This window comes from Anabas testudineus, chromosome 2 (assembly GCF_900324465.2).
Source record: "Anabas testudineus chromosome 2, fAnaTes1.2, whole genome shotgun sequence".
Classification (NCBI taxonomy): domain Eukaryota; kingdom Metazoa; phylum Chordata; class Actinopteri; order Anabantiformes; family Anabantidae; genus Anabas; species Anabas testudineus.
Genome location: NC_046611.1, coordinates 28,459,465 through 28,485,728, shown reverse-complemented (window position 1 = coordinate 28,485,728; position 26,264 = coordinate 28,459,465). Strand labels below are relative to the sequence as shown.

General features: G+C 40.2%; 2 protein-coding genes across 3 annotated transcripts in view; one reads left to right on the top strand and one right to left on the bottom strand.

Annotated features, from left to right (window-relative positions):
• The window catches only part of lancl2 (LanC lantibiotic synthetase component C-like 2 (bacterial)), a 21,927-nt gene extending 15,087 nt beyond the window's left edge, over window positions 1-6,840 (top strand). For both annotated transcript variants that reach the window (XM_026362421.1, XM_026362422.1), the window contains 3 exons: window positions 2,043-2,219; window positions 3,043-3,115; window positions 4,238-6,840. In XM_026362421.1, coding sequence (XP_026218206.1) covers window positions 2,043-2,219; window positions 3,043-3,115; window positions 4,238-4,314 — 327 coding nt within the window. In that variant the 3' untranslated portion in view covers window positions 4,315-6,840. The remainder of the gene's footprint in view (window positions 1-2,042; window positions 2,220-3,042; window positions 3,116-4,237) is intronic.
• On the bottom strand, window positions 5,018-26,264 carry vopp1 (VOPP1 WW domain binding protein). Its single transcript, XM_026362424.1, has 5 exons — window positions 26,028-26,264; window positions 17,899-17,957; window positions 12,621-12,698; window positions 12,356-12,489; window positions 5,018-11,976 (listed from the first exon to the last, which is right to left on the bottom strand). Exons 1-5 carry the CDS (start codon window positions 26,076-26,078, stop codon window positions 11,771-11,773), a joined length of 528 nt encoding a protein of 175 aa, XP_026218209.1. The 5' UTR covers window positions 26,079-26,264; the 3' UTR covers window positions 5,018-11,770.

Below are 26,264 nucleotides of genomic sequence, written 5' to 3'. Positions count from 1 at the left end.
CTTTCCTCTGCTTTACACACCCGCTTCATGCTTTTTAAAAGCACCGCTTCCTGTTTGAAGCCGTTGGGGAGCTCACAGTGCTGCAGGAGGTTGGCTAATATAATCACATCTAATCACACAAACTGCCAGGCTTCCACTACGCTCACACTGTGTCTCAGTTTGTCTGATACATGTCTCGTATGTCATCTGTCAGCTTTGTTATGAAATGTAGACGCATCGCTACGGACTAGATTTATTACCAACTAATGAGATCTGGGCATGTGGGAACATTGAGTCTATTATGTGAGCTCAACTATCGTCCATTCTCCAGGGAAAGGTCCAGCACAGCAGCCAGCCTGTCAGGAAGATGGTTTGTACATTGGATAGCTTAGTAAAGGTGTAATGTTAGTAGTGGCTGCTTTGGGCTGATGCTGGTGTTTTATAGCTGATATTTACACACATGGACAGAATTGTTGGTACCCTTCTGTTAAAGAGAGAAAATCTAAAGTAAATACAAATTTACTAAAAAATTAACTCAGACAATGAAAATCAGACATTACTTGTTGAGTTGTGGTTTAACAGGAAGTTTTTTTAAAAAACAAACTAATGAAACTGGCCTGGACAAAAATGACGGTACCCCTAGAAAAGATGTTAAACTAACGCGTGTCCTGTAATTAGCTTCACATACATCCTCAAACTTGTAATCAGTAAATCTGCATATTTAAAGGGTGAAAAGTGGTCAGTGTGCTGTTTGGTATGATGGTGTGTCCCACACTGAACATGGACCACAGAAGACTAAAGAGAGAGTTGTTGTCAGAAGATTAGAAATGAAAATGTGTTAAAGGTTAAGGCTGTAAGACCATCTCCAAGCAGATTGATGTCTGTCTGACTACAGTTGCACATATTACTCACAAGTTTAAGGTCAATGGGATTATAGACAACCTCCTTGGATGTGACCGCAAGAGGACAGTTGATGACAAATTGAAGAGACAGATAATACGAATGGTGACTAAAGAGCCAAGAACAACTTTCAAAGAGATTAGAGGTGAAGTCCAAGGTCAAGGTACATCGGAGTCACATCACACCATCAGTCACTGTTTAAGCCAAAGTGGACTTAATAGAAGACGACCGAGGAGGACTCCACTGATGAAAACGTATCATTAAAAATGCATATTGCCAAACCACAAAGCTTCTCGGAGAATGTCCTTTGGACAAATGAGACAAAACTGGAACTGTACCTACTGTGAAACATGGAGGAGGCTTGGTTATGTTCTGGGGCTGCTTTGCTCCATCTGGCACAGGGTGTCTTAAATCTTTGCAGGGTACAAAATCTCAAGACTTTTAAGGCATTCTGGAGCAAAACGTGCTGCCCAGTGCCAGAAAGCTTGGTCTTTGTCACAGGTTATAGTGCTTCAACAGCATAATGAACTAAAACACAGCTAAAACATCCAAAATGGCTCAGAACAAATCATTGGACTATTCTGAAGTGATCTAAATCCTATTGAACATCTGTGTTCAATAGGAAAGAGCTGAAACATGCAGACTGCAGTAGGCATCTTGCAGATCGAGGCAGCTGAAGCAGTTTCCTCCTTGGGACTGGACCAAAATACCTGTCGACAGGTGCAGAAGTCTCATTTAGAGTTACAGAAATTTTTGTACAGGCCAGTTTTTATTAGTTAACTCAAAAACAATGTCTGATTTTCATGAGTTAATTTTCAGTCATTTTTAATTTATTACTTTTGTCAGTTTTAAGTTATTTCAGTGACCAACGTGTGTTTTTTTTCTTTCTTTCTTTAGCAGAAGAGTACCAACATTTTTGTCCATGTCAGTACTGTATTATCTGACTATTACAGGATGAGGTTCTTTTTGTTTATCGAGAATCTCACATTATACAGAAACTTTGTTTTCAACAGATCACACAAGACATAATCTAAACTTTTCCGCAAATCATGTCTCAACTTTCAGAATTTTCAAAAGACTGATGTCAGTCAACATGTACAAGGGTGTTTGTTGTAAACTACTTATTTGTCCCTGTTTTTTTGCCCTCATCTGTTTCTTCCCAGGTGTTTAAAGAGGAGAAGTACCTAAAGGAGGCTGCAGAATGTGCTGAGGTGATCTGGCAGAGGGGCCTGCTGAGGAAAGGCTACGGGGTCTGCCACGGCACAGCTGGCAACGGCTATGCCTTCCTGTCCCTTTACAAGCTCACCCAAGACAAGAAATACTTGTATCGTGCCTGCAAGGTCAGAAAAAGAGTCAAAGAGAGACAAAAAGGGACTTAAACATGATTAGAATAAATAAATATCCCAACCGTTTCTATACCAGCTGTGTCTGGACGCATCATGTTCTCAGGTTTTCTATACATCACTTTGGGAGAATTTCTTAAAATTTGGTACGAACACTCTCTTGGAGTCAAGGATGAACTGATTGATCTTTGACCACAAAAGCTCAATGTCACTGTGACCTCACATGCATCACGTTGTTGTTAATGCAATATGTCTGAACTGGCTGGAGGGTATTTCATTACCCTCTGGATGAACTGATGAGAACATGGATCTGGACAGACATGCATGTAAACTGCAGCGTACCAGGTTTTAATTAGCATCCTCTGGTCTTCACAGTGATTGGGAGGAGAGGTGATATCTGGCATGATTTGATCAATCTTAAGCACACTGGGGATGTTCCTAATACATAACTGATCCTTTAATCTAGCACTTTTCACAGGAGTGACAGTATTAAGAGCTGATGCTGGTGTCGCTTAGCGTTAGGAACAATGATAAACAAACGAGTTTTGCAGTGTTTTGGTGAGATGAACATTAATAAGAGTAATATTACAGTGGGTAGAATGAAAGCAGTACTGTGCTGCATGTCAGTGTTGTGAGGAGACTTAACATCTTCAGGACTTTTTCCTTAATGATTTAAATACATTTGTCCTCTTTGCTTTGGGATCTTTGGTGAGGTCATGTGGTGCAGTAGAACCACTGTTTAGCATCAGGACTCCACAAGATACGCGTCCTAAACACAAACTGATGAGTGTCTATTAACATGCTGGTACTCTCCTTTTAGTTTTCTGAGTGGTGTTTGGACTACGGCACCCATGGCTGTCGCATCCCAGACAGACCCTACTCTCTTTTTGAAGGTACCAACTACTACTATATGTTTTTATTGCAGTCAATTGTTTACCTGTTGGACTAATAGCTGCTGTGACGCGTTTCTTTCTTGCATAGATTCCTATATTTTAAAATCTGTGTAATAGCATGCCTGCTATTTGAGTTGCAAACAGTCTGCTGCTTCCTCTTCTGCCATAAAATGCCAATTACACAGCATAGCGAATAGTCATGTTTGTGCGAAGTTAGAGTGGCCTTTCACTTAGCTCTAATGGAAGAATTAAGGACACAGCTGGCAGCACAGCCGAAAAAGCTCCTCTGAGAAGAAATGAAGCACTGACTGCACAAAGCCCGAGGTCTAATCACAGCTTTTAAACTCGCCCTAGCTCATGGGAGTTCAAAATACCTCTATTTCCTTTCTTTACCAAGTAGCTCTCATACCCTCGAAATAGAAAATAAAAAGACTGAAACATATTTAAGCACAGCGCTTTCATCAGCTGCTTCGTTCACACTTCACCATCAGAGGCTCATTCTTCAGTCTGAGTCTGTCAAAGTTAATCTTTTTAATTCAGACTGTCCAATCAGAGCAGACTGTTTAGGCTCGGTTCTTAAAGAAGATGTAAAAGATGATTGGTATTATTTGCAGTAGCGTAGAGCTGAAATTTCTGCGCACATACTTAAATACTACTTAAATATATCTGTGTTTCGGAATTAACAAAAAAAATGGGTAGGTCTGCTAAAAACATATTTGTGACTGGACAGGAGCAGACTGCTGACTAATGTATTTTATTTAGAAATAGTACATATACATGTATACTGTGGTAAGAAATAGTATGTGAAACTTTTGGAATTTCATGGTTTTCTGCATTAATATGTCATAAAATGTGATCTGATCTTCATCTAAGTCAAGAGTGTTATATGACATGATGACATCATCTGGCGGCGTTTTCAGTTTTCAGATGTCGTCTTTCCACTAGAGGTAAAGATAGATTTTAAAATAGGGACGTCTAATACCATTTCTATAGATGATTCAATGATTCTCCAACTAATAAGAATTATTATTATTATTATTATTATTATTATTTTAAATTTCCTCCTGAGTAGGAAGCGATTCATGTGTGGCTGTCAGTAATGGATGTGTTTCTTCTCTCCAGGTATGGCGGGAGCCATCCACTATCTTTCTGAGATGGCAAACCCTGAAGCATCCGGTTTCCCTGCCTTTGAGCTTTGACTTGCCAACTGATGGGACTGAGGATGATGAAGGAGGGTGTGGATGAACTGTTTTACAAACTAACTTGAGTCTTCACTGGAACTCTGGACGATGACGTGCGTCTGTCAACCTTGCTCATGAGTGAACGGTGACTGATTTCTCTGAAGATCGGGCTGGAGCAGAGTGGCTGCCACTGATCAGTGTTTATTGAAGCAAACCTGCGGTTTGTTTTTTGAAAGTTAAAAAATATCCAAAAGTACAAGTTAAACGGTGTTAATGGTCACCTACAAGCTGTGGAGCCTGTTGGAGGAACAGAAATATTCAAATATTTCAAAGTATTGTGGGTTGTTCATCTCGGAGGTGAGTGTCCTCCTGCAGTGTATGATGTCAGGGTCAAGACATGAAACTCATGACCCCTTCAGTTTCTTGCCAGCTGACATTTACACAGAGGGACACTCTCTAAGCCCTCTGCCTTTAAGATCCAAGCACCTAGGCCAAGAAGGATGGTGCGTGTGAATGTGTTTGTGTGTGAACTAAAGCTGTTTTCGGTTGTTCATTGCCTCTGCACGCTCACTGTATTTGGCCCATGGTGCCTCATAACCTTTAAATGTAGTGCTTTCCCCTTCCTGTATTTGTAGATGTGCTGTTGCAGTCCTCCAGGTACTTGTCACATAGTGGGGGAAAGATTCTTTGCCTCTCTCTGGTTTCATTTTTTTAAGAAGTCAGAGCTGCATCCGTGCTCTGTATATCAGCTTTACAGTTGAACTTTGAATGAGCTTTTTCTTTTGTGGAAGGTAAGATAATGAATGTCTTATTGTGCAGCTTAAGAACATTGATACCAAGCTTTGTTTGCTTCTCACTGTAAGTCTGTGTCCATGACATTAGCTGTTTAAACTCTTGGTCCATTTACCATCTGGCAGGTCCCATAGTGTTGTTAGGTTCCACTTAGGGAGAGATTCTTATGGAGAAGCTAGTTAGGTAGGTAGGAAGTTACAAAGGCAGTTAACTTGGTGGTAAATGTAAAAATAGAGGATTTTTTTCCCCCACAATGTGACAAGTGTCTAATGGATTGAAAATACTGTGCACTGTGCTGAAAAGGTTTTTACATTTGTCACTATCAGAAAAAAAGTTTGCATTGATGGCATTTCTGCTACTACAGCTGCTCATTAGCTTGCAACACGTGTTGGCTTTCAGTTCAGTATCAAAGTTGTAAAACTCCAGTACAGTATTAGTGTGTGGCTTAAATCGTTTAGGGAAGAAAGGAAAACACATTTGTCACGTGATGTACAGGTACTGGCCTTAAATTGTTCCCTCTACGACATGTGCTCACCCTGCTTTCTTTCCCATCTATCCCTCACATCAGTCCCCACGGTAACCTGTAACTATTACCACAATAAACACTAATAAAGTCAGACTTCTGTCGCGACATTGAAGCAAACATACAGGTGAAGTCCATGATCTGGTCTAGATTATCAGACTGCAAACCTGATACCTACACATCTGTAGTTTAATTAAACTGAATGGGTCATTTTTAGTTGACCCCCCAGATTTACTACTGTACAGTAGATACTCTCTATAAGCAATGAGGGAGCTTTGGCTTTGATTAAAAACAACTAAATGTGTCATTGAATGCGTGCAGTCTTACCACTTGCTGATATACAGTACTTAATAAATCCAAGGAGCTGCTAAACTAAAGGTCAGCTGCTTTGCAGTAGGAAGAAAAAGTGTGGATTCAAATATATTAGTATATTAATAAAACTTGGACCAGTTTTGCCAAATTGAATAGCATTGCCACTTTCCCAACATTATGTAAAGCATTATTTTCTGATTTTGGTGGTAGCTGCGTGTATTTTAGTAGCAGCCATGATTTGATCAGCTGTCAAACTAAGGTTACATTTGATGTGTATTTGAGTTTTTTGTTTATTTCTTAAACTAAAAACTAGTGATGGATTGGTTATTACTTTCCTAATGTTTATTTATTTATTTTATTTTAAGTCCAGTGAGGGCTCCACATATCACTTTTATGCAAAGCGTCGCACGTCCCTGAATTAAGTTTGGTCATCGTGCTCTGAGCTGAAATGAAATGATACCTGTACAGTGTATCAAAGACTTCCGACAGCACATGAATGCCCATAAATGCCTAAACCTCTTGCAGAAATCTTGCCATGAATGTCACTGCATGAGGATAATGTCACATATAAAAATAATAATGTGTCCATCTGTGACCCCAGGTTCACTGGTGCTTTTCAATGTGTTCAGTGGTGATTTGCGTCGTGGCCTCTGCAGTCAGGACTGTGGATATTAGTGGAGATACCCGTGTCCTTGTTTGTGTGTTTGATTTGCCCTCTGTCTAATCTATGTCAATGTGTAAATGTGTTTTATTTTCTCCTCATGAAACTCCTGCGCTTCAGCGACAGCGCAGCAAAAGCAGTAACATGTTTTAATAGTTCTTCATGCTTTTTGTCTCAGTCAGTGCTTACAAAGAATTAAGAAGAGAATTCATACAAAGCTTAACATTATTGGAAATAAAAAAGAAAAGAGCTTGTGTACTGCTTGTTTTATTTTTTTATTATTTATGATATTATTGTTAGGAGTTGACATTTAGATTGTTGCGGAGTTAATGCGGTATGAGCAGTAAATGTAAGGAAAGTTAGAAAACAAGAAGCAAGGGCCTTCTACATGAGTGTAAAATAATTTGCATGGTGGAAAAAAAAATGTAGAAGAATGTTCTCCAGGGTGTAAACGTGCATGTTTCCTTCCAGAGGGTTTACCACAAGAATCCTTAAAGCCTCCAAGTTACAGTTTACAGAAAGGTCTGAAATAAACTGTAGAGCTCATCATCAAAGTTGTGTGGAGTGAAGAAAGAATAAAACAACCTTTAAAAAAATGATTAAAGGGTAAAACATTTATTTTTTACATTAAGTAAAAGTGTTTTTTTATGTAACCACAAAAATGATGGTGGTTGTGTTAGTTATGGAACAAACACACTGAACAATGGGAGGAATCTAGAGGATTCAGCCAAAAGCTTCAGAGGTCCTGACTGATGACATGACCTCATTCAGCAGAATAATGATCCTAAACATATGAAAAAACCCATATTAAGAACCACTATGCAGCTAAATTAATGGATGAACTGGTTTTCATGAGGTTCAGTACAGTAATTCTGTACTTCTATGTTCTTTTCAGACATGTATTGATCCTAACCTGTGAATGTGATGACTTGACAACCTAAAATAAAATTCAGTCAATTACCTTTATCATACAGCATCAGTGTGGTAAACAAACATCAAGTAAATCCCCCAGTCAGTACCACATTTTATCAGAAGTGACGTTTATTTACAAATTTCACAATATATAATGGTATTTGTGTTGAAATCCTCAAAGCAGATGGAAAGAAGAGACGTTAACAAGGAGATGACAAAAACAGCAGAGACAGAGGAGTTGAGATGCTTCAGTTCAGTTCCATAATCTGTTGCATAGTTTGACGTGATTAAACGGAGTAGCTTTTCTAATATTGTGCTGTGAATGACCGAACAGGCTGAGGCCAAATGAGACTTTGTTGCTTCAAGAGCGCCAGTCTCATTCTGCTTACCTGGCTTCCTGGAGCCCAGAAACCAGACTGGGGTCAGAACGGTTTCTAAAGTGGCCTCCCATGCGCTCGACGTAAGTGTGTGGATTACAGGCGTTCTTCTAATCTGAAACCTCTTCTCCAAAAGTTCACAACAATATTTATTTTTCAAAGTGAAAATGTTCATAAATTATCAACTTAATTGTCCACGTAGTGCCAAGTGTACACAGGCTTTTCTTGTTTTCCAAATCCACGTGATTTTACAGGTGACAGAATGAGATTCTTTTTAAAGTATACCACGAATGGGAATGAAAAAAAAAAGAGATTCACTCAAGACTGAATAAGAAAAATATATATTCCTGATCAGCAAATGGGTGTGTGTCAGTAATTTGTTTAATTATAGTCTTTAAATTAAAAAAAAAACATTTTTTCCTTGTGGCATCATTGGGCTTCCATATTTAGCAACTCGTCGTGTCAATTCTTCCCTTTTAGGACATACTGTACCAACAACCAGTGGGAACATGTTTATCTTTGAAGACGCACAAGCTGGAATCAAATTTGGGCCTTGTGAAGGATTACCACTTTTAATATTACAACGCATAAAAAATAAAATAAAATAAATTGTAGAAACGTGTCTGTTGAGTCCTGTTGAGAGCTGATTTTTTCATTTTAACTATGAAGCAGCCTGCAAATTCCATTACCACCACCACGTGTAATATACAACACGAGTCTACAAGTCCACATGATGCATAATGTGCCTCAAATGGTTTTGTGGGTGCTGAGATGCTCACATGATGCCCATTGTGTATTCAGTAGTTGGTGCTTGTTGAGGGAGTGTATCGATGGGATGGCTGTGAAGGCAAAACTATGCTACAGAAAGAGCTCGGCTACCTCTTGAAAACTACCACATCATCACAATCATCATCATCTAGGTATTTTTGCAGCACAAACGTTCAAAAGAGAATTCAAATTACTTCACTGGAGCAGTCATTCAGCAAAATAGCACACATCACTCTGTACAAACTAAAACTAAACTCACTTTTTACAATTCCCATGATGTCTCATGGTTTCTAAACCCAAGCAATACAAATGTGTGTGTCTAAGCACACGATCAGGATTGGACATGTCGGTGTAAGTGGTTGCTTCACTGTGTTATAGTGGCACAATGTGATTCATATTTAGTGCTTGACTAGGGGACGCTTTTAATCTGAATCGGTTGTAATGAGACATTTAGTTGTTATTTCAGTTGATTCATACAGGACAGTGTGATGTCAAGTTAAAGAAGGCGCAGGACTGCGTCCTCGTTTGGTTCTGCGCTGCCACCGGTGGCTGGGAGGTATACTGCAGCAATACCACAATAGGGTGCTGCACTGTACTTTTAGTATGCTCCGAACATACCCATAATTTATTTTACCTTTAGAAAGATCAAGGCAAGCTTTGTTGACAGTTTACTGTCTCTATGCTAAGCTAAGCTAACCAGCTGTTGGTGGCAGCTTCACATTTACCAAATGATAAACAGATACGAAAGGTTTAAACATGCATCAATCTCTTATTTTAAGTCTTAAATCAAAAGACAAAACAAAACTGGGAAGTTCACAAAGTACATAATTGTGTTAATGGAGACTATTCTATCCAAAACAAACAAACAAACAAACAAACAAAAAGCAAGTTATTAATCTTATTGTTAATTTTTATAGGTAGCTGTTTGTTTTTCTAGAGTTACCATCTGCAAACTGTGTATTTTCAACATTTTCCTCAAAACACATTTTTTAAGTAGATCTGTGAAAAGAGCCACAGTCCTGTATCAGGGCATCTACAAAATAATTGTAGATGACATTTAAAACCTATATGTGCCAAATCTGAATTCATCCTTAACACAGCCGTGTACTGTGTGATGCTAGAGCAGCGAGTGATGACCGACCGTGGATGTGGAGCTCAGGCGTCATCGTTCCTCTTTGTTACTGAAGGGAACGACCTCCTGCTGACAGCATTTAGCTACTTTCCATTCAGCAGACAGTGTGAGAGGAGAACCACACTGAGACACTCAATGAATTCAAACCAACGATCAAAGGTGCTTGTGTGTGTGTGTGTGTGTGTGTAGCTCTTGGTCTTGACCGTCATACTGAACTCCACCATTGAGCAGAGGTGACAGTACGTTCACAGTCACAGCACACTTGCGCAATAGGTGTGTGTATGATTAAATATTTAAGATAAATATAAGATGAGTTTACTTATGAAGGAGCAGCCTACATGTAAATAGGTGCACCATCAAATAAGTTGTGAGTGAATCTACACAAGTCCTCAGAATTTCCTGGGTTTTTCACCAAATACTTGTATTAATCAACATGAAAAATCAGTTTGTGCTGCGATAAGGTTTGATTTACCTGAGCAGAAACTGTGTTAGCATAACAACTTTATGCTAGTCATCCATAGTAGTTTACCTTTTCATAGTTTTTAGATGTTTGTAGCAGCAACATGAAGGAAAGTGTACGTCTTAACACAAATCTGAAGGAGACAAACATGAGCTCGAACGCAGTCGAGTGAAGTCAATAACCATGAAAACAGGAAGTGGCTAAAAGTCTCAAGCAACGCATTCTCCCGCACTGGGTTTCCACTGAACATGCATGGAGAATGAGCAAAGTGCACAGCAGCGGTTAGCTAACGTTAACGTCTTTAGAGGAACGTGCTCTTGGCAAATAACACTCAGTGCTTCAGAACAACTGTTAAATCAGCAGCAGCAGCTTCTACACTGCACAATCAGTCTGTACGCCAACATCCAGTTCAAAGAGCAGAGCATCCACTCCTCCTCAAACATCGGTATTTATTTATGGCAACTTACTCTGCTGTTTTCTCAGGCTAAATATTTTTACATAGTGTCGGCCTATGGTCCATGCAGGAGTGGACACTTCAGGGGACATAACGACTTTAACAGAATCAAGAAGAACTTGATGGTCATAATAGCTAGGCTAGTTGGTCAACAACTGAAGGAGGCAAGCTAACAGCTAACATCTTGGCCAGTTAGTCCAGCTGGCTACGATGTTCAGCTAACAAGACTAAACCTTAGCACAGTTAACTCTAAAGACTTACAAGTACCATCGACGGTGTCTCATAACTGTCTGGAAACCGAGTTCCCCAACAGAGGGTGATAAATGAAAGCGAATGGTGCAACACAGCTAATAACCAGAGATAGAGTTAGTCTGCTTCTATTTGGAGCTCGTCCGCGTACCAGCTCCAGGCCAGTGCTGTTACACGGCCCGCACATTCACAGATTCAAGTTGTTCTCAAGGCAAAATATTCTCGTGGATTCACTGCCCCCACAGGTGAATCCACTATTTGTGCTGATTCTAATTTACTGAATACAGTGGGTGGAGGGTAATGTTCAAATAATGCAGTAACACTCCCAACTCAGCCTCATCTCTGAAAAGTGACTCAAGTGACAGAAGCAGGTAGTGGTAGAACATGCACAACATGTCATTCGTATGCAGCAGCGTACCAAATGTCATACTACATGGCATATAGGCCATCTTCACTGCCAACGGGAGAATGAGCCAGTGCCTGCTAATAGTAGAACCCATGTTCCATGTTGTCCATCATCAGTTTAAGGTCCATCCTCACGGTCACTGTACATGTAGAGCCACAAAATCCTAAAGTAAATGAACTACTAAAGATGAAGCAGTGTATGTGTGTGAGTGTGTGGAGGAATGTGTGCTTGTGCGTCTAGATTGGGGTTACTGTGCCTCTTCTGGTCTTTTCTAAAAGACGGTGGATTGTGTGTTTTCCAAGTCCTACATCCAAAAACAGTAATGTTGGCAGAATTTAGTCTTCTTCATCTAAATCTCCTGTTCATTTATTCTCTAACTGCGTCCTTTCTTCTTTCACCCGTTCTTGTCAAGTTCCATCTCGTTGTTGTTACTTCTTGTCTCTGTTCTGAAATATTTGTTCGTAGGGTGGTGGTGGGTGGTTGCAGTAGGATGGAGGTGGTGGATAGGAGCTCATTATCATATGGGCAGAGCCAGACTGTGCTGGGTACACCGGGTGTGTCATGGTAACCCCTGGCTCACCACCTGCCATCCCGTTAACCCCAAAGCCTTGCATACTTCCTGGCTGCTGGGAAACTGGAAAGAAGATAAAAAAATACTTCTCATAGTATCATTGAGAAGAAAATGAAATGATGCCAACATTTTTAGAACAGACTAAATTGATATTTCTTATTATCTCTGGGACAGAAATGCCTACTGGACCAAAGCGATGGATCCTACCACCCACAATGCTGTGCACAAACGTTAATAAATCACCTGTTGTGTCTTTCATTCTTTAGTTTTATTTCTAAATGTATGTCTTTGCCTGTAAGTGATCATTATTATGTATCATAATTCAACACTGGTGGGTGGTTATAATTTAAAATAAATATATTCATTGTTGTCTTTATTGTTTATATTCAGAGCCCTGATGTAGGATATGTTGCGTTGATTTGTTTCATGGTTTATATCTTACCTGGTGTAGTGACAGGGTGCCTGGTGAAGGAGACATTGAATGCTGGCTCATCTCTCAGTGGGGACGGATACATCCTTCTGCGGATGAAGAAACCAGCTCCACAGCAGAACAAGACTCCCATCATCAGCAGCACCCTGAGAAACCAACAAAGAAAATAGAGACTCAGTCTGGGTTTCAATTGAATTTAAGCACCTGATGATGCAGCAAAAGAGAATCAGACCATCAAAAAGAGAAAAGAAAAAAAAAAGGTGCAACTGTAACTCACCAGAAGTACCATAGTCTCTGGATGGACAGGGCTCTCACACAACAGCGAGTCCCACAGCAGTCCTCGTAAGAGCGACATCTGCAACAAAACAGTGATAGCAATACAATAAGCCTGATCTAATATCTGAATATAGACAGATCTATACCCAGCAAACACACACACAGTAAATAACAGTAAAGGTGTTTTTTTGGGTTCAGTGAATAGTCACGTCTTCATCTGTTCTTCATCTGTTCTAAGTGCTAAAAAAATGGGATCCAGGGAAGTGCTTTTATCAAATAAATTAAGCCACTTAATATGAAACTGTCTGTGCACCTAACAGCCAGATTCATTAGGATTCATCCTCCGGGGCCTATTATGCGAATCCACCCAGCAATTCATAACAGATTTCACTCTGAACATGAGGTGATGGACTGAAAAATAATCAACCAAAATGTGTATGTGCTATACTATAAGAAAGATAAAATGTATTGGAAAACAGTATTTAAATGAATCTAAACTATTGTTAACATTAAAGAGTAGTTGTAACATCCTAAAATATTTTACTATTCATTGGGTAAGTAATGCTTTTTACTCTATGTGATCATTAGTGGTGGGTCATATAGACAGAAGACTATTTTGTGCTATTAACTACTGGCTAACAACATATTATGTTATAATTGAATGTGAATTAAATGAAGTCACTTTTGACGTCAGTGGTTCATAACCTTGATCCTTAAGGCACACAGTCCTGCACATACAGTTTCTGATGGTAAAACACACCAGATCTAGGTAATGAGCAGAAGGTAGAAGAGGGATAGTTAGAAACTACTGTTGTTGTCCCAAGATGTTTGATTCCCATCTGGTTTGTTGATTAACTATTTCCAAAACAGATGGAGATGAGACTCCTTCCACATAATGAACTGTTACTCAGGCTGCTTTCCACCATGTGTGTTCTGCTTGTTGGTACATGTGAGATGCTCACACTATGTTGACATCTTGAAATTGTGTTCATTTTTTTTTTTGCACTACATCAGACTGGTTCTACTTGAAGTGAATGTGTGAAACAATAAGATCTGACGACTCTGCTTTCTGAGCAACCGGGATGCACTGAATGTGGCCAAACGTGATATTTATGCAGTTGCTGCTTTCCTGAGAGTTATAGGAGTGATCTTTCCATAAAGATTTTCTTCCTGTAATACTGAGATTTTGTTGCAGTGTGATTATTACCCCCTTCCACTATCATTTTTTAGGTCCTCTGCATCCTTGACAGACACCAGTGAAGCATGCACAATCTGAATTTAAAAACAGCTGCCTACACCTGTTGTCAATCACACAATTTTTTTCTTAGCAGACCATTCACAAAACATCCACACACAAAATGTGCAATTTTCAAGATTGCACACTCAATTTATTACTCACTATTGGGATCTTAGTAAATGAGGGCCATGCTGTTTTATCACAGAACAGAGAGTGTCACTATAACACACTGATATTTCTTTTGGTACAAGCCACAAAGAAACAGCCACTGGTGTACTGTAATGATGCCATTAATCATGTTCCCTGCTTTGTAAACAAAACTTTAAAAAGTTCCATTTTAAATGGCAAACCAAGCAGCGTGGGAGCCAATTATTCAGAGCAGGGGCCAACTGTGATTGATCAGTGTATGCAGAGGAGGAGGAAACCTGCATTAACAGAGCTGAAATAATAACCAGGTGTGTATGCTTGTGTGCTGTGTGTGTGTGTGTGTGTGTGTGTGTGTGTGTGTGTGCTCCTGTGTGGCCAACACAGTGATGACAGATTTAAATGTTATGCCACTGAAGTGAGTAAACAGTTACAAAGTGAGAACGGTCCTTACTTTGTCACACACCTTCAAAGGGCTGTTTGAGGGTTAAGACTTGGCTTTAGAGAAATGTTAAATTGAGGTTTTGGTTAAGGATTAGGGGTTGCATTATTTCAAGAGCCATACAAGAGAGTGTGTGTGCATGTGTTTCTATGTTTTAGTTGGACACCATTGTTGTGAGGACATTTCGACTTGGTGTAAGGTGAGAATTAGGTAATCAGTGGTTAAGGAATGCAACTGTTCCCACAACGACATGCAGTATAGTAAGACTAGCATGTGTGTGCTGTGTGATAGATGACTGGGGATAGCCAGAATGACAATGTATCCTCAGACTCCCAGTCCTATTTGGCATTTTGGCACCAGGCCAAGATGAGCAATCGTTGTCCCTGGAGTCCCTGGAGTCCCTGAAGTCCTCAGAAACATAAAAACCAAACAAATCTCTGCAATGGCAACTTAGATGCCAATGCCTGCATTACTACCTGCCTATTTGCAAAGATCATTATGACATCACATAAGGAAAACCCAAAAATGTGATGATCTTCAGGAAGGTTTTATGTGTTATGTGTTACAAATTGATTAATGATACACCCTGCAGAGTGTACATTTCTGTGTGTTCATAATGGACTATGCTCTGACTCAGATGAAGATGTGTTTTGACTCAAAACTTGGTAATCAGGCATCAGCTGTTTTACTACGTAATATAATAACCTCCATGGGCAGAGTGTCACTGCTGCTGCTGCTGTTGCAGCCATTAATCACTGTGCTGATTAGCCAAACATTTCCTGTTTTTGAACACTGGCATTCAACTGTCCCTTTAATGTTGTGTAATATCTATCTATATCTATATAAGTTTTTTTGAAAGTGAAACAGATCCATTTCCTTTTATATTTGGTACCTGCTGATACTGATCAGCTGATTCGGATACTGATTATCTCTAGTTAGAACCCATTCATTCATTTAGTTGTGTAAATAAAAACAAAAATGACCTGGATAAATTAATAATTAATGAATATAGGAGGAAAAGCTAGAGAGTTGACTGACATGCTGGGAGAGAAGGAAGGTGGACATACTGTGTGTCCAGGAGACAAGGTGGAAAGGTAGCAAGGCTAGAGGCTTAGGATGAGGCTACAAGTTGTTCTATCATGATGTGGATGGGAAAAGAAATGGAGTAGGAGTTATTCTGAAAGAGGAGTTTGTCAGGAATATCTGGAGGTGAAAACAGTATCAGACAGGATGATGGCTGAAGCTGGAAATTGAAGGTGTGATGTTCAGTGTTGTTAGTGGTTATGTCCCACAGGTAGGAGGTGAGTTATTTGCAATCAGGGAACAAGGAGAAAAGGAGACTTGGTTTTGGAATGAGGACGTCGAGGTGTGTATAAAGAGAAAGAGATTAGAAGAAGTGGAACACTTATAGGACTGACGAGAGCAGACAGGAGTACAGGGACATACAGTGTAAAGTGAAGATAGAGGTGGCTAAAGCCAAACAAAGGGCATATGAGGCCTTGTAAGCTAGGTTGGACAGTAAGGAGGGAGAGGTTGTATTGTACAGGTTGGCGAGGGAAAGAGATAGGGAATGGAAGAATGTGCAGCAGGTTAGGGTGATTAAAGATAGGGATGTATTGACAGGTGCCAGGAGGGTGATGGGAAAATGGAGGAGTACTTTGAAGAGCTGATGAATGAGGAAAATTAAAGAGAACCAATGCACAGAGCTGTGGCAACTACAGAGGAATAAAGCTGATGAGACATACAATGAAGACATACATAGATGCCTATAAACAAACCTTTAAGAATGGTATCAGTTCACAACAGTGACTTGTGACAGTATTTTTATTAGTTTAACTTCTTAAAATACGTAGGTATTGACTGATTCATTTACTGGTTTTGCATTTGCTGTTCCAACAAACTAAGATGTGACAAGCAGGGTGCTTTATACTCAATTGGCTAGAAACAAGCACATATGGCACCAGCTGACACAGGTGAAAAACAACTAAATCCCATGATTACATAACATATTTTGACTCTATTTCTAGTAAATGTAAAATGTTAATGTTAGCCTTCGTTAGCCTTAGCTGTTATCTAGCTAACTAATGTCAGCTTTGTTTGCATCGACCGCACTGCAGTAAAACAAATCTGATAAATGACTGATGATCTTTACAACTAGGCTTTAGTTAGTCTTGCTGGTGACAATAATCCAGTCCCTGGTATAAGCAATGAAATGAGGGAAACTTAAGATAATGCAGATTTACATGTTCTAAATGTCCTCTTCTTCGTGATCAGACGCTCAGCCTTTGCAACAAAAGGCCAGAGTATAAAGCAATGCAAGCAATGATGTCACTTTCAACCTAAACAGCAGCGTAATCTACCAACTTTGAAACATTTGAAACTGATTCCTTGATGGCTTTGCTGAGTCACTTTCTTTGTTGATGGTACATTATGTAGAGATTATTTGTCATTCAGGTCATTCATGGTATAAGTGCTCTTTGGCGACAGCTAATGTGGCTTGAGGTTCATAAAAAAACATTTGTTAGAGATGAGGAAGTCTTTCAGCTAAGTCTTCCAGTTGACACCACCTCTGGGAATTTCTGTATAATGCATTGTAGTCTTGAGACTGGAATCAAAGCAGGGTTGGACAAGATTTTCTCACAAAACAATATATTGTAACATAATGTGTTAAATTATTATGAAACCAGAGCCCTGTGACAGACTGGCAACCTTTCCAGAGTGTACTCACACTCTGGGATTGGCTCCAGCCCCCCCGACACTCCACAGGATAAGCACTATGACTAGTGGATGGATGGAAACCAGATTCCTCGCACTGTTTAAACTAAAAAGATAAACGGAAATTGAGGACAGAGAAGAGGAGGTGAAAGGAGTTTCTTTTCTTTCCTCTGAGTTGTTTTTCATTACTAAAGAATCTCTCCTTAATGAAGCTCTCTGTCTCTGTCGCTCTTCATCTCCTTTTCTCTCTCTCTCTCTCATCACCACTTTAGCTTTGGCCTGCAGTTAGAAAGCAAACTAAATGACTGTGGTAACTGTGGTAGGAGCCTGTCATCCATCTAAACTGGTGTTCTTTCTTCCTGGTGTTGTATTTTGCATAAGACATAAACCAAGTTTACGGCCAAATTTTCTTTTAATGGGACCATAAAACAGTTTTTATTTAAAATTTTTTTAGGTGTCCCTTCACTATTGTGATAGTGGTTGTCAATATAATCATATAAGTCTAAAATGAACTAAAACAAGCCAACCTACATTTTTAAAGACCTAAATTATCGAAAAAGTCTGATTTTAGCAGATCAGAGGTGGTATGCTGCACTTCATTATCCATCCACACTAAACTGCACAGCTGAACGTTGCTGCTAAATGTCCATGTAGTCCCCATAATAATGGACAGTGTGTTTTGTGTTTTCAGATTTGAGGGAATTAATTAAAATTATGTGTTAAGTGAAACACTGTACTTACATGAAGTAGATAGGGTATCCACCTTCAAAATACCAGCAATATTTTTTGGCTTCTACACACTGTGAAAGAGAAAGACAGGTTAGGGTGATTATTAACAAATGACATGTGTGTGCGTGTGTACTGCTGGAAAAGTCACATGTATTAACAAATTACACCAACAAGAATTGGGATTAACTGTTACTGTAATTAATTTTGTTGTATAGATGAGTCATAATCATATCTTAAATCTTAATCTTACAGTTAGATAAACTGTCATCTTAGTGACAGTGAGCCAGCCCACATCATTTGTCTGTCTTCTCTTTTATATAGAAAGCTAAAGAATCCCAGATGTACTTCTCTGCTACTGTATTGTCTGTAAAAATAATACTTGCAATATTTGCACTGCAGACATGCACAGGCTTCTCCAGAGTAAATATCAGAGGGCAGTGCTATTACGATGTGTCATAATGAACCTCCATGTAATAGCGCTCACTGTAATGCAGAAGAGAACACATCATGATACCAAAGTACGTTGCCTTACCAAACACATGTCCCCCAGCTCTGGAAGTTTTTGATTTTACCTTAACAATGTAACAGAAAGGTACGAAGGTAGGAACACCTGTTGTAAGAACAGTGTCTTTGAAGGAGCTACGGCAGCTTGTAGTTGAGTATGTATTAGAGTAGGGCTGGTGCTTGTTTTTTAACCATCTCTGCACTTTCAGTTTTGATTGGCTGATCACACCTGATCCAGGTAATCAACAGTGGGTAAGGCAGCGATAGTTGGAAAACAGGCAAGCAAGCAAACAAACAAGTGGCTCTTGAGAAACAGAATATGAATGAAGGATATGAACTGAGGAATCCCCTGCTTTCAGAAAGCTACATTCAGACCAATGCTCTTCAGTCAAAGCATTAAGACGTGAGTTTTAACCAAGCTAGTGGTAAGTTGATAAGATGAATCTGGTTTGTTTTGAGGATTAATAAGTAATACATCAATTTTTGGGTGGCCTATGTGAGAGCATTGCAGTGGATGACATTCCTGACCAGTAATAAAAAAGCATGTGCTCTTGTTTGAGGAGGACACAATGTTGACTTTATGCCATTACCATCCATTTATCCGCATTCCTCTCGGCATCGATATTTCCACTTTTCTGGGTGCAGTCTAATGCTTTTGCTGGCCTCAGTGCCACTAAGCAGATCCTATCAACAGCCCAGGCTCTGATCTGAACACTCTTGATCCTCCCTCTCAATCCTCCCCTCAATCTAATTACTTTTGGCCTCTCATCTCACAACATTTGGGCCAACATTAGCCTTTGGACTCACGTCAACATCATCTCTGGTTTAATGGACATTAAGTCTAGGTGATTCCTTACCATGTACATATGTTTCACCTCAAGAAATGCAAACAAGGACTAGAATAAAGGCTTAATTTTACATGTATTAACTTTGTTAAGAATTCCATCTACATTAGTTTAGACCTAATTGTTATCCTGTCTCCAGCACTCTGCCAGCAATGATCACCATCCAGCTCTGTTCATTGTCTTTCTCTAATTAAAGCTCAGTGAAAGCGCTGACAGGAGAAGAAAATGTCCCTCTGTGCTCCCACGGGACAAAAATGACCGTTACGCAATCAGAGGTTCCTGTTTTAAAAGCAGCTCAGTTGGGTTTTGGCTAGAGGACATTTGTGGGGATGAATAGTTCAAATGGCTCTACACTGCACATTAAACCTTTAGAAGCAGAAGTGTGTGTGTGTGTGTGTGTGTGTGTGTGTGTGTGTGTGTGTGTGTGTGTGTGTGTGTGTGTGTGTGTGTGTGGTGATCAGGATGTGTTTTGCCTTTGAAGTTGTCAGATGCTGCAGATGAGACTATGATAGGAGCCTGGTCAATGAAAAAGCTCCTTTTGAAAATAGGGCTGGGCGATAAAACGATAAAGATAATTACCACATAATAACTTCTCCTCAACTTTAACATATGGTCAACTGAACGTGGACAGAACTCATTCCATCCAAGTTTTGACCACTAACACATAAAGTCAATGCAAATGAGAACTAGTTTAGTGTCACACCAAACTAGTTATTTGGCTGGAAAGGAGTTCCAGCCACGTCAGGCTGAGTGTAGGAGTAGCAGTAGGCAAGACATATGTGCTAATGTTCGGGTTACTGGAGTGGGAGCGAGATAAGAGATGAGACGAAGACATCCCATCGGACATTGGTGATCGAAAAAACATGTCTCCTTACCCAGAATAGTCAGACATTGCCAAATACAGTTCAGCATTTTAACTCACTGGTCTCACCAATGAAAATTTAAACAAATATCTTGTTGTCCTTTTAACCTAGGTTTCAAGATTTAGCCCATTAGTCTGGGCTAAATGATCAGAACCAATCTCTAAATACCTGTCATTTAGATTCAATATCTCAACATGAATGAACATATTTGTCCTTCTTTTTGCTTGCTTCTAACATTCAGTTTTATTTCGTCCACTCCCGTGTACTTCACCCCTGTCTTCATTTCCTCTCATCACCTCTCCTTCTCCTTCCTGTCTTATTGATCTCTGCTGACCTCATAGAAGCCTCTGTGAACAAGCATCAACAAGCATTATTTGATTGTCAGTGTGGTCTGGTCTGAAATGGAGGCAAGAGTTAGGAGGAAACAGAGCTGAAGAGAGGCAGGATAAAACTGTCATGTGCGTCCAGGGGATCTGTTAATCTACTGGTCTATTCCGGTTCTTAGTGTTTTGTTGTACTATTTCAAAAACCTTTCTAAAGCCTTTGCTGTGAACATTCATTCTGCACTGATACTGTCAATGTGGAATGAATAAGTCACATGGAAAATCAGTCTCATCTCTTTATTATGTAAGAAAAAGGGGCAAACAAAAAAGCCAATAGAGGTTGTGGAAGCGAGTATGAGAGGCGGTGCAGAGGCTAATTCACAGAGCTAGAACAGGTTCTCAACACCTTGAGAAGACAGGAACAGCAGCGAGAAGGAATTCCAGTAAAATTTTTCTCACTGTGACACTGTGTGACCCTTAATCCTTGTCTTACTTCTATCTGGGGATAATTATGCTCCTAGGTTCTGGAACTGCAATGTATAAAAAGTAAAAAGCACTGTACCCATGGATGTGCAAACAATCACTGGAAATTAAAAAACATGATGACTTTTAGGCAGGTTCTGCTTTTAGAAGAAGCAGTTTTTGCTATCTGTATTTAATCTGTATGTGCAATGAGACATACTGTAATCATCTGTGCTGTGAAAACAAATAGCAAATTGTTGAAATACGGATACTTTTAAACTGAAACGTTTTTACTTAGTGATGTCTGGGAATTTGATTCTATATTCTGTAATTGCATTTTAAGATTTATATGTCTTTAAGTTTTAAAAAAAAAACCTACAGCCCTGCAGTGCAGAGAGAATTTAGATGCTGTATATGAAGAGAAAAGCCAATATGTTAACAGGCTTCTCTGTGATGAGTTATAAATGTTATGTATGTCTAAAGAGGACTGGGATTGCTCTGAGAGAATCAGAGCTCACAACCCCAGTGTTTCTATATTCTTGTTAGAACAATGACATTTGAAAAACGTCAGCAATTTATGTCTTGTGGGCTTTAGATGTCAAAAGAACTCCTACTGTGACCAGCACTTAAGTGAACGAAACAGCTACAGTATAAAGTTAAAGTCCACAGCATAGCAACTGAACAAAAACCTGTGAAGGATTACCTCACACAAGCCCCTTTCTCCAAATCTCTGCTGTTTCAAATCTTGTCAAGTGCTTTAGAGGGTAATGAAGCAAAGATGCAACAGAAGCAGCAATACAGAGACGCAGAGAAACAAAGGCACAAACACTAATAATAGTACAGAAAAAGAAGAATATATGTGGAAACAACAATTCCTTTGAAATCGATACATCGAAACATGTTGAGGCTGGTAAATGCTGCAGATGCAGATATATACAGTGTCAACTAGAATTCCTCAATTTTACAGCACAATATTAAGATAAAGCACAAAAAGAAAGACACCCACACCAAAGTGATCTGACTGGTTTACAATGTGAGAGCATGTGTGATCTTACAGTATGTGTACTGCACTAATAGAACCAGTAAAATCTGTAAAATCCACTTAATTTAACACTTCATGAAATCCTGCATTGTGTTGTTTTAGTAAATCCTTTAAAAGAAAACTGAAGTGATCTGGCCTACTCAGAGCAACAATCACATTAATAACTCATCTCTATGCATTTTTTCATCTTACCTATATTTAGCTAAGTTTTGATATTCCCAGCACAATTTAAATGCAAACTTTTACAAACATGTGCTAAAGTAATGCTTTCCTAAAAGCAGAAGATTTCTACTGGAGCATTCCCACAAACTGTTACACAATCAGTGACAACCAACCCAGCCCAGAACACAGCAACAGACTCACCGAAAGCCATTTAAAGTGCAGCTCTTACAGTACTGTCCCTCAGCCAGCCTCATATTAACCTTCATAAGGAGGCCAACATTCCTCTCAAGACTTGTGGGAGAAATATTTACTATTTAATACCAGCACGCCTTCCTTAGTGTATCAAGAGCAGAGTTATGTTGTTCAGGAAGACATAAGGTAAATCTATCAGTGCTTTCTGAGCTAATTTGATTTTTTTTGATAATTCAGTTTTATTTTGAAAATCAACACAGAGAGGAGAGCTGCAGGCTCTCGGGTAAATGCTGATTTCACACTGAAAGATTGTGGTACAAGTTCAGACGCTAAAAACAAAGTAATAGAACAGTAACAGTAAGTAAAACAGCTTTTTTGACAAGATTTAAATAGATAGTTTGAGCTTCGCTGTATCTCTGTAACGTGTTACACTGCTCAAGTCACAGTGAAAACAGACAAGTGTGTGCTTTTCTTGCTGTGTTCACACATATAATCAATCATCTCATTCATCTCCCAATTATGTTGGCTTGGCGGACTGATGATGCGATGACAAAGGGGACCTGAATGAAACACAATGGGTATGAAATTCCCTATAGGCCATAAACATAGCATGGATGTGGGCGGGGCTGGACCGCCTACGCATGGACCAACCAACTCAGGCTTCTGTGATCCACAGCCAGTGCCACTCATACTAACCCCTAGATACAGTAAGATACTGTATTACAACAAGTATTTATGCATAGTGATGCTGTAAATAAAACCAGTTTTCAATAAAACAAACAATACAAACACACACACGTTCTCTTCCATGGCTTTTTTTACCCTTTTTATGTTGTTTTAACACTGATTCATAAATTACATTATAATACACAAGTGTATAGAGCAGAGAGGCGTACAGGAAGCCACAAAAACACTGAAGTAGGTCCCATCTGGAAGGTAATGCAGTAACACCCTGAGGAAGTCTGTATGTATGTGTGTGTACACCACACTCCTATTCCTTTTACCTCCATCCATCAGTCTGAATAACTAAGCTGCTGAACTGTAAAAGCCTTAATGCGCATTTTCCCCTCGGTAATGCTGCCATGTTTCCATTCAGCTCAAATGAATGCGAGGAAGCTGAAGCTGATCTCAAGAACAACGAAGACTGATGAAACAGGAATAACGCTTGACAATGTGAAGCTGATGTAAACTAGCAACAGCAAAGAGGATAAATCAGTTTGAACGCTGAACTCAAATACAAAAGTAAAAGTGTTACATCTCATGTTCAGTCCTCAGTATACTGACACCTCATCCTAGCACAATCAGTGTGTTGGCGTTTCTCTTTATTTTAACATCACCTTAATGAGCAGTATTGTACCACAATCACTCATTACTTCACCAGCACTGCCACACATTTTAAATGCATGGGCAACACAAGAACGCACAGGAAATCTTTTACTGTGAGGGTGTTTTAATGTATTGATAATTACACTATTTTAAATTGTGCCATTTGACCATTGATCCAGACCAACTCCGTGTATCCAGACACCTCACAGCCAGAAGGACCTGAGTTCCAAAACACAGGTCAGTCGGACCTGTGTGGGTTCTCTCCGGGTACTACAGCTCCCTCCGACAGTCCAAAGACATGCATGTTAGGTTAACTGGTGACTGTAAATTGTGCATATGTGTGAATGGGAGTGTGATTAATTGACTGTCTACATATTTCAGGATCAAATGGTCACTTATTCAGGGTGTACTCCACCTTTTGCTCAATGACACCTGGGATAGGCTCCAGCACTTCCACAACCCTTAACAGGAAAGCAGTTAAGATAATTAATGGATGGATGGATGGATGGATGGATGGATCTTCTGCAGGATGTCTGGGAGTGTCTATACATTTTTAATGAATACTAGCTCATCTCCTGAAGCTGTGGCATACAACAAGAAATGTATCACAATATCCAATCACCTCAGCTCTAGTCTAACTATACATGGTTACCATGGCTTTCAAAAAAATGAATCTAACTCAGTCTCCTCAGTAGAATACACATTATTCAAGCATAACCATGTTTCCTACCAGTGCTTCCAGGTGCTGAGCCAAACTAAGCTATGGTGACTACTCTGCATCAAGACCTTACCTCAAACTAGGGCTTGACAGCCATGTCAGTTCACTTTCACCGATGATCCGATGATGTTCACCTGCTGTTGTTCAACTGGACATCAAAGCTGTCATCATCATCTGGTTCCTGTCACTAACGTGACACTAATGCCATTTAAGTGTGTGTGATGTATGTTCATGCATAAATTACCCTAAACAACTGGAATGACCACTGTTAAATGAGGGAAACCTTTATGAGTACTTGTCCATCAGTCCCCTTAACCCAGTTTACCGTATCCCCCAGTGTTTTAGGTAGATAAATCATCTCCGAGTGCAGTGGAAATCTGCCATCCACTTTGAAAAACAAAGAGAGGCAAGTCTTATTGTCCTGAAAGTGGAACAGGCACCTAAATTAAAAAGACCTTTGCTTGCACAAACTAACGAGAATTTAGTCGGATCAGCAATCAGACGCAGAGTAAGTAAATCAACGTAACCACTTTGAAAGTACAGAGGCTGCAGACGTACAGTGAGACACCACTTTTGTCAGTCAAAGCCCTTGAAAATGACCCAAAACATCCGTCTCAGTCCAGATGTGCCATGCTGTCAGAACCACTTATCAAAGAGAACACAGCAGCACCGGCACAAGGTCTAAGGCCTTGGTTCCCTCCAGGCTGCACGCTCGCACTGATCCAAAATGAATGTGTTCACTAAGTCAGCTGAACGAAATGAAATAATAATGATTGAAGTTAATAAAACATGAATAGACATGAGTGTCGGCGGGGTTGAACTGACAGGAAGTGGAGATCGTGATCACACTGCGCTACCTCAGAGCTCTGTAAAAATAACACTGGAGCTCATTTGTTTCCCTTCATCCACCTTCAGTGACCCTGAAATCACCAACATGCAGAAGGTCCCCTGCAGAAGTGCAAATGGTATTTATTTTAAAGACAGAGAGGGAAAAGGAAGGCAGAGGCCTCTCTTTAGTGACACTAAAATGGCTTCACAAAAAGTAAAAAAAAGGAATTCCCATACAGTAAAATGAAGAGACAAAGACATTTTGAATGTGCCAGCCTCCAGCTGATCCAGCCTCCTGCCTGCTGTTTACCTACCCTCAGTCCTACCCTCGGTCCTGCGTCCTACAGGCCCAGTAACCCAGTGAGGGTTGACGGGGTCTGGACACAAAGACAAAGGACGACAGAGTCGCAGGTTAGCCCACTTGGCGTTCCCTATTTTCGATTAGCGAACACTATGATGTGTCTCGGCTGACATAACAGACTCCCCTCTTTACAGTGCTGGTTTTGTTCTATGCAGGGACGAGCCAGCGGGAGCGTCGACCCATTTTTAAAGTTAGATTTTATCCACGTCAGGTGTTTGTTAGTGGGTCCCATGCACGCCGAAGTTAAAACAAGACGCCACACGTCGTACAAAGACTAGAAATGATCCTGTGAGATGCATTAAATGTGTGTGCGAGGTGGAGGAACACTGACTCGTGTTAGTTTTGAACGGTGTTTGGCGAGCAGCGCTCTCAAAACAACGCCACGTAGCGGAGCTCCATCACCGGCAGAGCCGATGAGAGCCGGAGAAACGACTCGCTGCCTCCACGAAGGAGGTGTGTGTGTGTGCCCCCACCCAGACAGCCCCAACAACACCCGTGTGGTTGTAGTGTCTCACCTCCAGACACAGCCAGAGTGTCAGCGCTACATCGACCAGTGGGTTCCTCATATCTCCGCCGGCAGGACACGGAAAGCCGAGCTCCGCTTCTGGATCCTGCTTTAGCACTATGTCGGTTTCATCCCGCTACCGGGGACACCCAGAGACCAGGTCCAGACGGTCCAGACGGTCCAACACGGTCCAACACGGAGTCCTCGGGCTCACAGCACGGGTGCGGGCTACCTGGCTGACTGTCAG